This window comes from Nomascus leucogenys, chromosome 10 (genome assembly GCF_006542625.1).
Source record: "Nomascus leucogenys isolate Asia chromosome 10, Asia_NLE_v1, whole genome shotgun sequence".
NCBI lineage: Eukaryota > Metazoa > Chordata > Mammalia > Primates > Hylobatidae > Nomascus > Nomascus leucogenys.
Genome location: NC_044390.1, coordinates 16281504 through 16293865, shown reverse-complemented (window position 1 = coordinate 16293865; position 12362 = coordinate 16281504). Strand labels below are relative to the sequence as shown.

The 12362-nt window shown below is 44.4% G+C and overlaps 1 protein-coding gene across 2 annotated transcripts; it reads right to left on the bottom strand.

Moving 5' to 3' along the window:
- Positions 1-6906: 6906 nt before the first annotated feature.
- DUSP6 (dual specificity phosphatase 6) lies at positions 6907-11453 on the bottom strand. 2 transcript variants are annotated; one of them, XM_003259629.4, is made up of 3 exons: positions 10479-11453; positions 9428-9865; positions 6907-8406 (listed from the first exon to the last, which is right to left on the bottom strand). In XM_003259629.4, exons 1-3 carry the CDS (start codon positions 10876-10878, stop codon positions 8099-8101), a joined length of 1146 nt encoding a protein of 381 aa, XP_003259677.1. In that variant the 5' UTR covers positions 10879-11453; the 3' UTR covers positions 6907-8098. The 2 variants fall into 2 exon arrangements, with proteins under 2 accessions (XP_003259677.1, XP_003259678.1); XM_003259630.4 differs by lacking the exon at positions 9428-9865.
- Positions 11454-12362: the final 909 nt, after the last annotated feature.

The window sequence follows — 12362 nt, the reverse complement described above, 5'->3', positions numbered from 1 at the left end:
TGAGTTTTGATAATTTTCAGTTTTCATTCTTTGTTGTAGACTTCTGAACCTAGTCCTCCCTGATACTGTAGAATTCCACAACTACAAGTAATTGGGAAGGGAGGATAGGCAGACAAAAAAATACAGTTATTTCTGCACTTTGCAACTTCTCTTTAAATTTTATCTCTCACATCCCTAAGCATTCTGATTTTTTATCTCTGTTTTACATCTTGAAAAACATTGTTGCCATCTCTTGCAAGGAAGTTTGTCTTTTACTATTTCCAAAGCTGCGTGTAATTCATAACTCACAACTGTCGCATCTTTTCCACATCTATGTGAAAAACTAGCCCCTCTTCAAAACTGAGTTCAAGATTTAGTATAACCAAAAACACTTCTAGGCCAGCCCCACTTCAATCTAGATATTCAAAAGTATCTATTCTTTCAACTCAATCTCTCTGACTCTGTTTCCACATTTGTTAAATGGATTCAATGAGTGGATTTCAAATATTTTTAGGCACAAGGCCCACATGAGTCTCCTAGAACTCCATGTAGGGTTATACAGATTGGGCATGGCCATTTGTATCATTAGCTTTCTGACTGATACCCTGTAGAGCTGTGCAGTGTACATCCTGCCTCCAAATGCAGCCTGGTCCTTCCCTGAGGAACAAAGTTTGAAAAGCATTGTACCGATATTTTTAATGCATATACTCAATAGAGGACTAGTATTTAGAGTATCCAAGCACCTCTGATATCAGTATAAAAAAATAGAAGGAACACAACTGAAACTTGACAACAGATTTGAACAGGCTCTTCACAAAATAAAATATCTTATGGCCAATGAACACAAGAAAAGGATCCAACCTCATTAGGAATCAGAATAATGGAAATTAGAATCACGATGAACTACCATTTCACATCTACTAGATTGGTGAAAACTAAAAAGTTTAAACAAAACAAGTGTTTATAAAAAATTTGGAAGAGTATGAAAAGTTAAGTACCATTGGTGAGAATATAAATTGGAATATCCACTTCAAAAACAATTTTAATTGTCTGAAATTGAGGTTCTGCACAAACTATGCTTATTCCACTCTTCTGTAAACCACCGGGAAACATGTATACATGTGCATTAGAGTACATGCACAGAAGTGTTCTTAGCAGTATTGTTCATAATAGTCAAAATTAGGGGGAAAAACCCAAATTCTACCAATGTAAGATTACCTACTATAACATAATACAATGAAACACTATATTTTGCATGAAAATAATGTACCATAGCTACACTCAATAACTTGGGTGACTCAATATCAAATATAATGTTTTCTCTGACAAAATAAAAAAATTAATATTCTTTTATAAAAACTTTTATTTTATGGGTCAATCTAAAAATTTTTTTGTTTCTTTGTTTGTTTGAGTTGGAGTCACGCTCTGTCACCAGTCTGGAGTGCAGTGGCATGATCTCGGCTCACTGCAACCTCTGCCTCCCGGGTTCAAGCAATTCTCCTGCCTCAGCCTCCCAAGTAGCTGGGACTACAGGTACGCGCCACCACGCCCAGCTAATTTTTGTATTTTTAGTAGAGACAGGGTTTCACCATGTGGGCCAGGATGATCTCGATCTCTTGACCTCGTGACCCACCCATCTCAGCCTCCCAAAATGCTGGAAATACAGGCGTAAGCCACCGCACCCGGCCTTTAAAGAGTGTTTTGATGGCATTACTCTATTGTTAACATTAGAAACAGATGAAAAAAATAGGATTAAAAGAACAATTATAGCAGTTGTTGAAAACGTTAATGTTTTCAAGATTGGACCAAGAAACTAATATGGCTAAACACTTTCATATCTATCTCAGTGAGTACTCACTATTACTCTCATAGTCCCACATTGAAACAACTTTCATGCAACCAAGATGTGGCACATTGTACTTTCCAAGAATGACTGCAACAATATTTTCCATCTCTTGTGCTTTTTCAGAATTTTTCCTCTTCTCCATTAAAAGGTGGATTTTTACATCCTTTCTCCTTAAACTTTGTATGCAGCAGAAGTGACCTCTGAGCAGGTCATGAAAATCAATAGTTTCCACCAGGCTCTCTCTCTCTCTCTCTCTCTGGGGATTTCACCCATGGAACCCAGCCACCATACTATGTGGAAATTTAGGCCACATGGAGAACCAAAGTCCCCAGCCCCGGCCCCTGGCAGAGGTCCCAGTGGGCAGCCAAAGCCAAAACCAACTCACCAGCAAAGTGAGTGAACTATATTAGAAATGATTCCTCTGGCCAGCAGTTGAGCTGCCCCTGACAAAACTGCACTGATCAGAGGCCAGCCTCCCCTGCTGAGCCCTGACCAAATGCAGACTTAGGAACAAAATAAATGACTGTTGTTTGAAGCCACTAAGTTTTGGGGCGCTTTGTAATGTAGCAATAAATAAATGGAACATAAGATAAAAGGATATTCCTGCTACAATTTTTCAGAGAGCTAGGTACACCCGAAGATCCCCTGCTGCTCCTTCCGCTCTTTCTTTCCTCCTTCTGTTCGTGTTTGCAATAGGAATTAAGCTGGACCCAATGAAAAATACTTAATGTGATAAATACTTAAGTTTCCCCAAAAGTAGGAAACAGAATTCCTTAGAATTAGCAACCTTTTCCAGATTTGCTTCTTGCTTTCTTGGATGTCATTATCAAAAAGTGAGTGATATTTCCTCACTTTTCCTTTGAGTAACTGAGAGTTCATGTTTGAAGGTATGGTGGTTTAACATGTTTTTATTACATCAGTGATAGATAATAGATATGCACGACTTCTCTAGTGGTGTTTTCCATGACAAACTAAGGAAGTGAGTGGGTCAAATTGCATACAGGTGGGCTATTAATCCTTTCCTAGATAAAAAAATAAAATGTGGGGTCTAAAATGTTAGCTGGAAGCACATATGGAAATACAAGGGCTTGCCCGATAGCTTTTTCAGGGCTCCTTTCTGATTTGGGCACTTTAGCAGTTCCATCTAGAAACAGGTCATTGCCTTCAGCCTCTGAGGGCTCCTGGGAGGTCTTTGGTTGCCTTTTATTTTTAACTTGTTTCATCGAACCAGTGCAATGCACACCAAGGCCTGGATAAATATTTGTGAGTTGTTTGAACTTTGTTCTGTGCCCTTCAATATTCTTAGGAAATCGATTTTGGACTTTAAAGAAGTTTGAAAATTCGTTCACCATAACGACTGATTCAGGACCAATTGCTAAGTGAGCAGTGAGAACACGGGAGGAACAAGGGTATTTGAAAGTCTTGCAGGATCTTTCCGAAAAAGATTATGGCTGTGTGAGGAACTGCATATAAATTTACACCCAAAGTAACCCTTTTGAAGCAGCTGAAAGTCTGAAGACTGAGTTTTTTTAAGAGGATACTTCAAGGATATTTTCTTACAGCCAGCTACCACATGATCTGCCTTGGCTGTATCCTAAAAACCCCCATCTCCATTATTTGCTAATTTGCTGGTCAGTTTACCTCTCTTCTTCTGTAGACCTGCACCATATATATGTCTTCTGCCTCTCTTCCTTGCTTCTTCACACCCTTCCCCTTTCCCCTGACCCACCTCCCTCTCCCAATTTGCCTCTAGGAGGGATCAGAGTGAGGAAGTGAACTTCTTTGGGGCCAGTTTACTTGTGTCATCCTGAAAGGGGAGTATGGGCAAGGGTCAGGGTCAGGGTCAGGCCCTATGCTAGCTGGTAGCCATTTTAGAGATTCTTAGGAAAAGTAGTTTTATAATTTAAGTGCCAACGGGACCAAGGAAGAGCAACTTCTCTGCGGAGAAGGAGGATGGAAGTTTATCCCCGGTGGACACCTCTCTGACAGCACACCAGCTGGGGCCTCCCATGTGGCTGTGGAATTCACATGGAATTTGGCTAGTCATTTAACCTCTTCTTCCTCCACTTCCTCAGCTGTATAATGGGGACAGCATTTCCAAGCCGACATCATGAGACTTTATAAAGGGGAGCAAATACTGATGACAAGCAGTTTCCAACAGGAAGAGCCAAAGGCTCAGTTCTGCAGTAACAAGCACTAGATATGCAAACCTTCTCTAACATTATGTGTCAGGTGTCCCATAAAGGTGGCTTTAGGCTTTATTGGCCTTTCTCTGCCTCAGTTTCCTCTTTGCAAAATAAAGATAATAATAGGACCTATCTCACAGAGCTGTTTTGAAGATTAAATGAGATGCAAAGTATAGTATCTGGTACTCATGATAAATGTTAGTTATTTGTTTCACCTGCTCCACACCTCATTTTATCATGTAATAAGTGTCACCAATCCATGAACAGAAGCTGGAATTATGAGAGAATCCTAGAATGGGAGGTAAAAACTCCCTCATTTTTACAGACAAGAAAAAAGAAATGTGGTAAGATTGGGTGCCCTGCCCAGGGCTACCTGATTCATTAGCAAGAAAGCAGGAGCTACAGTTCAGGTCTCCTAATTGTCAGGTCGGTGCAAGTCTCAGTTTTCATTCCTTTGAAGACTGTGTTGGTATTTTTATCCCCAGATAACCCTTTTTCATTCCTATTTTAACGCTAAGACCAGTTCATACCATTAACCACTGCAATCTCTGTCTCCTGCAGCTCCCAGGAAACCTGCAGATAACCTCCCCTTCCCAAAAGCCATACCCCACCCCACCCCCTGCCCCTGCAAAAGGCCAGGAAAGGTAGCGCTTTCTCAGAGACCTGAGGAAGCTACTAATGGGGACAGCAGGTGAGGAAGGAGGCGGTGGAACTGCAGCTGCTGGCAAAGGTTGCCCTAGTAACCGTGCGGGCTCCATTCAGGAAGCCAGCCCAACTCCAAGATGCAAAATGATCGCCTTCACGCGGCTACTGCAAGCACAAAGGAACCAGAGGAGCCCTGATATAGCTGGAAGAAAGGGAGGCACAGAGAGAGGTGGGGGCCCATGCTGTCAGTTACAACCTTCCACCTTCCACAGAAGAAAAAGAAGGAAAGAGAATAGCTCTTTGAATCTTCTGGCCTATGTGAACCGTAAAAACCACCCATTTAACATGAGTCCTTTGGTGAGAATAGAGGGAAACAGGCACCCCTCTGTTCACCAGCCTTCTGAAACAATATGTCAGGAGAAGGGGGAGAAACCTCAAACATTGCAACTTTATGGAGGCTCTAAGCTCTTCATACTCTGTCTCTCCTTTATTCAGACTGGTGACAAAGACCATTTGCTCCCAATTTATTGGAAACTTTTTTTTTTTTTTCACAGCTTGAGCTGCTTAGATGCAGCGAGCTCCCTCTCCCCAAATTGCCGTCAGACACTTGCTGAATGGGCCAGGCTCAATTATGCTCCCTCCACAGGTTCAGCTCACACTGTGACCCTGCATGGCTTCCTGCTATTCATATGTGTTACTTCCCCTTTGTGGTAATGGCTTGTGGCACTTAGCCAGAAAACATTATTAATTTCAGAAGTGGACTGACAAACAACAAACCCACAGTAAAACGAGAGGAAGTGCTGGGGAGGCCAGCTGTCGGCTTGAGCCAAGCAGTAGGAACTCAATGTATGCAGGTTCTAGGAGGAAAGAGATAATAATCCACAAAGAGGAAATGCACTAAAATTATCCACAGCCCATATTTTTTTAAAAAAATGAAAGAACGAAAAAGAAAGAGAAAAGAAATCAGAGAAAAGAAAGGGGGGAAAAAGCACTCAGCTACTTGAGCTGCAGCTGGACAGGAAATTGCTAACGCTGCTTGCAAATCCCTACTTTGAACAGGCAGTTTAGGGAATGCCAGGAGCGGAAACCGTTCAGAACTGGATTAACATGAGCCAAGTTGAACTGCAATCCACTTCTCCTTTCTGTGCTCTTGCTGACTTGGGACACCCAAATAGGACAGACTGACTTGGTGTATATATTTCTGCACTATTTCTGTTTGCTTTTTATACTTAGTTGCTTAAAAATCACCATGGACAGTTTTATATGATTGCCATCGAACGAAGGCCACTTGCCTCCTAAATTAGTGTAGACAACCAAGCAGTCAACACATGTGCCATGTGGGTGAAAAGCTCATCCTTCTCCCCACTTCACATGAAGGGACTGAGCTCATGCAAAAAAAGCCCCAAATATAAGTATGTTCTAGTTCTTTTGATTCCGTACACCTGCCTTTTATTTTGGTTTGTATATTTTTACACTTGAGGGGAGGAGAGGGTAGGTCCCAAGAAAAATGACAAGATATAAAGCCTTTAGCTTGAAAAGAAACTAAAATAATCCCCACAAGTTTCAATAGGGGTTTCTGACCCACATCCCAAACCAGTTAAACAAAAAAGCACATTAGAACAGGGATGGCAAAGCTGCCTCCTAAGTGCCAATGTAAAATTCTAAAGCCATATCCTGACACAGTGAGGAAGCTTAGATATGCCTTGCCATGCGCATGCTAGGGGAAAAAATGGAGACATCATTCTGGATTCATCATTCTCACACTAGGGTATCTGCAGGTAGAATTGTCAATGACAACAGACTGGAAAAAGAATTATCCCTACTTCCTCCTTGGCATTATCTCAGCATTATAGAGCAGAAGATCCTGACAGTGAAGGATAGGGAGGTTAACATGTGGCTGTCATCTTTTTATTTTGCTACACCTCTCTGTGGTTAATATCCAAATTGTATTCCTCAGCAAGCTATGCTCTATAGATTCATTTTTCTTCAGGGGCTTTAAAATCTTAAGCCTGAACTATACTCAGAAGAGGTATTGTTCATATGCACGATACAGTCAGTCCATTCTAGGATGTCATCTTTATTCGTGGCAAATTATGAATTTCATAAACTGCTGCTGAAAAATATTCTAGGAAAAGCTTAAAGAACTTTGCCCTGCTATGCCTACAAGTCAAAATCAATCCCTGAATGAAAAAGTTCTACAATGTGTCACTTCACACATAGGTATAACTGACATTTTTTTAAAAACACACATTCAATAGCCAAAATAGTTATTTATTAATAATTTAAGGTTTTACATTCTTATAATAAATTCCAGCTCAAAACTTTACACCACGAACATAATGGAGCAATTTAACTCTCCCTTCTTCACAATCAAATGCATTTCTCCTATCAAATGGGTACCCATGCTCACACACACACTTCCAGTTTTATACAAATTTTTTTAAAGGAAAGAAACCAACCCAAAGTATTGCATTTGAGGTGACACTCCCTGAAGAATTTTATACAGAGGTAATATACTGTTTAGCACAGCTGAAGGTTTTTTTTTTTCTTTTTTTAAAGTGAGCCCATGATTTGGTGTCTTTCCAAGATTATCCCCTTTGCGACAACACAAGCCAAAATATTTACAAAGGTAAGGCATAGTCAAACTATATAAAGAGAAAAAAATCATGAGGAAGATACATGAAAAAGACTAAAGACTTCGCCATATCAAGGTCTTAGTGATAATAGTGTCCATAAAGATGTCATCAGAATTGGTAAAGTCAAGCATGCTGCAAATATACCCTTTGGATTACAAAAGAGCACAATTTTCTTTTTTTGTTTTGTTCTGTTTTAAGAAGTGGCATACTGCTCTTTCTCCCTTTGGATAATTTCTTTTAAGCCCATCAAAGGAAAAAACAAACACAATTCAAACAAACACTGTCAAGTGATTTAAGATCAAATATTTACAATAATCAAATGGAGTATCAGATTTTTTTTTTCCAAACTGATACCACAAATACAGAGCTGAAATCTCTCTTTGGCTCCTCTATATGCAAAATTAAATTAGTCTTCATTGAAGACAATTATATAGTCAGTTCCAGATGCAAAAGGAAACAGCCTTACAAGGCCCTAAAGAACACATGCTCCTACCCTATCATTTGGTCCTACCCTATGTGCCTGGAAGTCCTCGAATCTCAGTCCCTGCATGGGTAGGCTGCACACATGGGTACAGAGCAAACCTACTGCCTGTATCTATACAGCATGTCCTGTTATTCCAAAGAGAACGGAGCAAATCTCTCTGTTAGTATTAACCAATTCCGCACTTGGTAACCTTGTCTAGTACAGACAGCTGGTGTCATTTTGACACCTGGGGCCACACACAAAGAAAGCAGCCCAGCTGATGCTGCCAAGAGAAACTGCTGAAGGGCCAGACACATTCCAGCAAGGAGGGGTGTGGGGTCTTTCACGTAGATTGCAGAGAGTCCACCTGGTAGACATTCTGGTTGGAAGGGGTGGTAAAATACAGCTGCTGTGCTGGAACCCGGTTGTCACACGGGCTGCTGAGTCCCAGCGTCCTCTCGAAGTCCAGCAGCTGACCCATGAAGTTGAAGTTAGGGGATATGTTGGATTTTTTCATTTTGACAATGTCATAGGCATCGTTCATCGACAGATTGAGCTTCTGCATAAGGTATGCCACAGTCACAGTGACTGAGCGGCTAATGCCAGCCAAGCAATGTACCAAGACACCACAGTTCTTGCCCCGGGCTTCATCTGTGAACACAAAAAGAAAAGCAAGATCTCAGTAGACTGAAAACCACCCTTTGTGAATGATCAGTCTAAAAACTGAACTTAAAAATATAATAATAATAATAGTTATGTGTGGCAGTTGAGCCCGACAAGCAGCAGAAAATGTATCATTGAAATGAAACATGTACACTGGACACAATTACATATTTCAGATATTTTCTGAAAAGAGAGCTTTTGTATTAAGTTTCTGCCAACAAAAAACTCCTTAATGGGTGCATTCTTTGCCTCAGCATGTGAATACCAGAAACCCTGCAATATGTTCGTGAATGCCTTTTATACAGACAACCAGACTGCAAGGGTCTATTAAATTATTCTCCAAATGTTGTGCAGCTAACAATGGAGGTATTCAGGCATTTTAAAAGAGAGAGGGAAGTCACAGGGGACGGCCCATTAGGAGGAACAGGATGTCGACATGGCCTGAAAATGAGTTCCTTTGTAATAGGAAATGCATTACAATGCCTGGAGATTCACTTCTCCCAGGCTTCCAGCCCACAGTTCTTCCTGCTGGGCTCAGGTTACCCACTGTCTCACTGTTACCAGTATCACAGTATCATTCAACTGGGTAACATTTAGCATTCATACTGCTTTCCAACAACTAACTTGACGTCCTAAAATAACTCCTAGATGTTTTCAAATTATAAAGCAGTGCTGAAATTCCTGTCTATAGTGAGTACTTCTATCTGACCCTTCCCCTGAGTCCAAAGACTGTGGGAAAAATCTGTTGTCCGATTATGAACGACTGTCAATGACTGAATTCAAAGATTCAAGAAACAGCGTTTCAAATACACCTGTGATCTGCAGCCATGTCAGAAGGCAGGTTTTCTTCCCTTAGCAAGAAGATAAACCAGAATTAAGGACGCTCTGGGAACATTAGAGACCTGCAGTCCGACAAATTAGCAAGCAGCAAGAACGATTAACAGCTTAAACTCTATGAACGGCTAGGAATTTTGCATTTAAATGTCAGAGCGACGACTATTAGTCTCACCTATGAAAGAAATGGCCTCAGGGAAAAACTGGGACAGGTTTTGGCTCCAGTGATCCGAGATGGGGATTTGCTTGTATTTAAACTCTCCTGCGTTCTCAAAGAGATTCGGCAAATTGGGAGTGACGTTCAAGATGTACTTGATGCCGAATTCCTCCAACACGTCCAAGTTGGTGGAGTCTTTGGCACAGCCCAAGTAGAGGAAGGGCAAGATCTCCACTGGGAAGGAAGGCTGGCTGTTGGACAGCGGACTGCCATCCGAGTCTGTTGCACTATTGGGGTCTCGGTCAAGGTCAGACTCGATGTCCGAAGAAGAGTCAGAACTGATCCGCAGGCCCCCAAGCCCCAGCACTGGCAACGGCGGCGAGCTGCTGCTACACGAGCCGTCTAGATTGGTCTCGCAATGCAGGGCGAACTCGGCTTGGAACTTACTGAAGCCACCTGCCAGAACGAGAAAAGCAATCGTGTAACCTGAGAAGCCGTAGTAGTTTTCACAGGTTGTAAGAACCGCAGCCCGGCGCAAGAAACACCACAAGCACCCTACGAACCCCCTACATACAGAACCATATATAAGAGAAACACACTTTAAATGTGCACTCTCGGGAATGGAACGAACGGGCCCGCCTCGCCAGGGAACCCTTATTCGCTTGAATCCGGAAATAGACAAAATGGCAACTTTTTGGAATATTTTGAGAGCTAGGATATGCCAATTTGCATCCCCAACAATCTCTCCCGTCCTGCAAATCTTAATTCAAAATCGAACGATAGAAAACAGGGTGATGGTGGAGAATGTTCTGGGTAAGAAGGCGCAAAACCCGTTAGAAAGAAACCGCCGGTACCGCAGCCGGAAGCGGGTGGATTCTGAGCCGGCCCGGTTCTCTGGTGCGGAACGCACGGTTCGCGGCCCCTACCTCGCCGGCTGCCGGCCCCTAGGCGAGCAGCGCGGCTCCGAAGCGACAGCTGAGCGCAGCAGAGACATTTTCAGTCCACGCGCCCCGCCCGCAGCCCTGCGCCCCTCGCCCTGCCCCGCGCGCGGAGTTCCCTGGGCGCGTACCTTCCAGGTAGAACGCCCGGCAGCCCTCGTCCTTGAGCTTCTTGAGCAGCAGCCCGAGCACCGACTCGCCGCCCGTATTCTCGTTCCAGTCGCTGCTGCTCTCGTCGTAGAGCACCACTGTGTCGGTGCCACAGCGCCGGGTGAAGCGGTCCCGGTCCTCGCCGCGCGTGAAGAGCGCGCGCACCGGCAGGTTGCCCTTCTGCAGGCGCCGCAGCATGATGCCCGGGATGGCCACGTTGATGGCCGACTCGATGTGCGACGACTCGTACAGCTCCTGCGGCCGGCAGTCCATCAGCAGCAGCCGCTCGTTGCCCAGCTCCAGCTGCTCGTTGAGCCACGCCACCGTCTTGCTGATCGCCATTTCCGACGCGAAGGGCACGGGTCTGAGCGTATCTATCATGGGGGTCGAGCTGCGGGAGAGGGCGGGGTGCCTACCAGACGCCCCTCGGGGCAGGCATAGACCGAGCGCACCGCGCGCGAAGCTGCCGCTCTCCGAGCTGGGTTTAATTCCGCCTCGCCTTACCCAAGCCGAGGCTAGCGGTTGGGGCAGACGAGACAGAAGTAAAGCCGGAGGTTCTCTCTGCACCCAGCTGCAGCCGCTGGCTGTTAGTGTCAATGAATCTCTCTCAATGAAGCTGCCCAGACAGTTTTTGTTCCTCCCCAGTGAATGAAATCCAATTAATTCGGACTCCGTGCTACTGAGAAGGGAGGAAAAAAAGTCTAGCGGCTCCTAATCCCTCCCTCCAAGGCTGCACCTCAAATCTACCCGGGCGTCTTTCTCCCCGGATTATTTAAGACTCGATTTGCTCACTATCCCTTGGACTCAGCCTCGCACACCCCCTGCGCGAGGCAGCTCCTCAATGGATACAAACAGCGAGCGTCTCAATGGATACATTCTCCAGGCCAGCCAATGAGCGTGCTGCGGAAGGGGCTGTTGCCGTGGGGACGGGCCGGCTGGAACAGGTTGTGTTGATGAATTGTTAATGAGTTTGTCATTCACAAAAACGGAAAGGAATTTCCGCTCCGGATAAGCCCCAGTGCAAACAAGCTGCAACAGCGGGCTCGGCGGGAGGAAGGAGAAAGAAGGGGAGGCGGCAGCGGAGGAGGAGCAGGGCACATAAACCAGGGCACTTCAGTTGTCTCATGTTTCCTTCTGTTGAGAGTTCACACTTCGCGTCGGAACTTTTGCGCACCAATGGCGCAATTAGCATGCACAAAAGCCCTTGTTCGCGACGCTTGCGTTCGCGAGCTAGCTTTAGGAAAACTTGTGCTGACTTTTTGTTCTTTGTATTCCCTTCAAACTCATTTGGACCCAAGTTCGCCTTAACCCTCCCCTCCCCCAATCCCCCTTCTTTAGGCGGTGTGTGGCATTTGTTTGCCAGTTTTAAAGGCCCAGCTCTGTTTGCTCTGATGTTCTTTTAGCCGAGGCTGTGTTGGGGCTGGTGAACTGACTGGGCTTTAGTGACCGATGAGGTGTTAAATGCTAATCCAACATATTTCGAAACAAACCAGGATTTTGTTGAAACATTTTAAAGCAAACAAACAAACGTCTGGTTGTGCACAAAATCAGAAGAAAACCTTTTCTCTTAAAATAACATTGTATTTTCTTTAAAACAATGTAGAGTGCAGAAACAAACTCTTAAGTCAGTCCAGTGCTTTTACTGTACTCCGCTCCAGCGGCGTGGGGAGTTAGAAGCCATTGTTCGGGTGAATCTAAATCTCTCCCCCCCGCCCCCCCACCACCATCGCCTGCTGGGGGGGTCGCGCTGGTTAATGATTTCTGGGCAAGGAGCTAGGCTTCTGACGGAGGAGCCGGTCTGGCGGGGCTGCCTGGACGAGGTGTGCTGGGACGCGCCGGGCCGGGCCGGCAGTCCCCGCCATGGG

Excerpts from the sequence above, each read along its gene's own strand:
- DUSP6 (XM_003259629.4), bottom strand. The coding sequence starts at position 10,878 with ATGATAGATACGCTCAGACCCGTGCCCTTCGCGTCGGAAATGGCGATC. Across the intron at positions 9,866-10,478 it reads CCGGGCGTTCTACCTGGAAG|GTGGCTTCAGTAAGTTCCAA; the intron begins GTACGCGCCCAG and ends TCGTTCTGGCAG. Across the intron at positions 8,407-9,427 it reads TGAGGCCATTTCTTTCATAG|ATGAAGCCCGGGGCAAGAAC; the intron begins GTGAGACTAATA and ends TTGTGTTCACAG.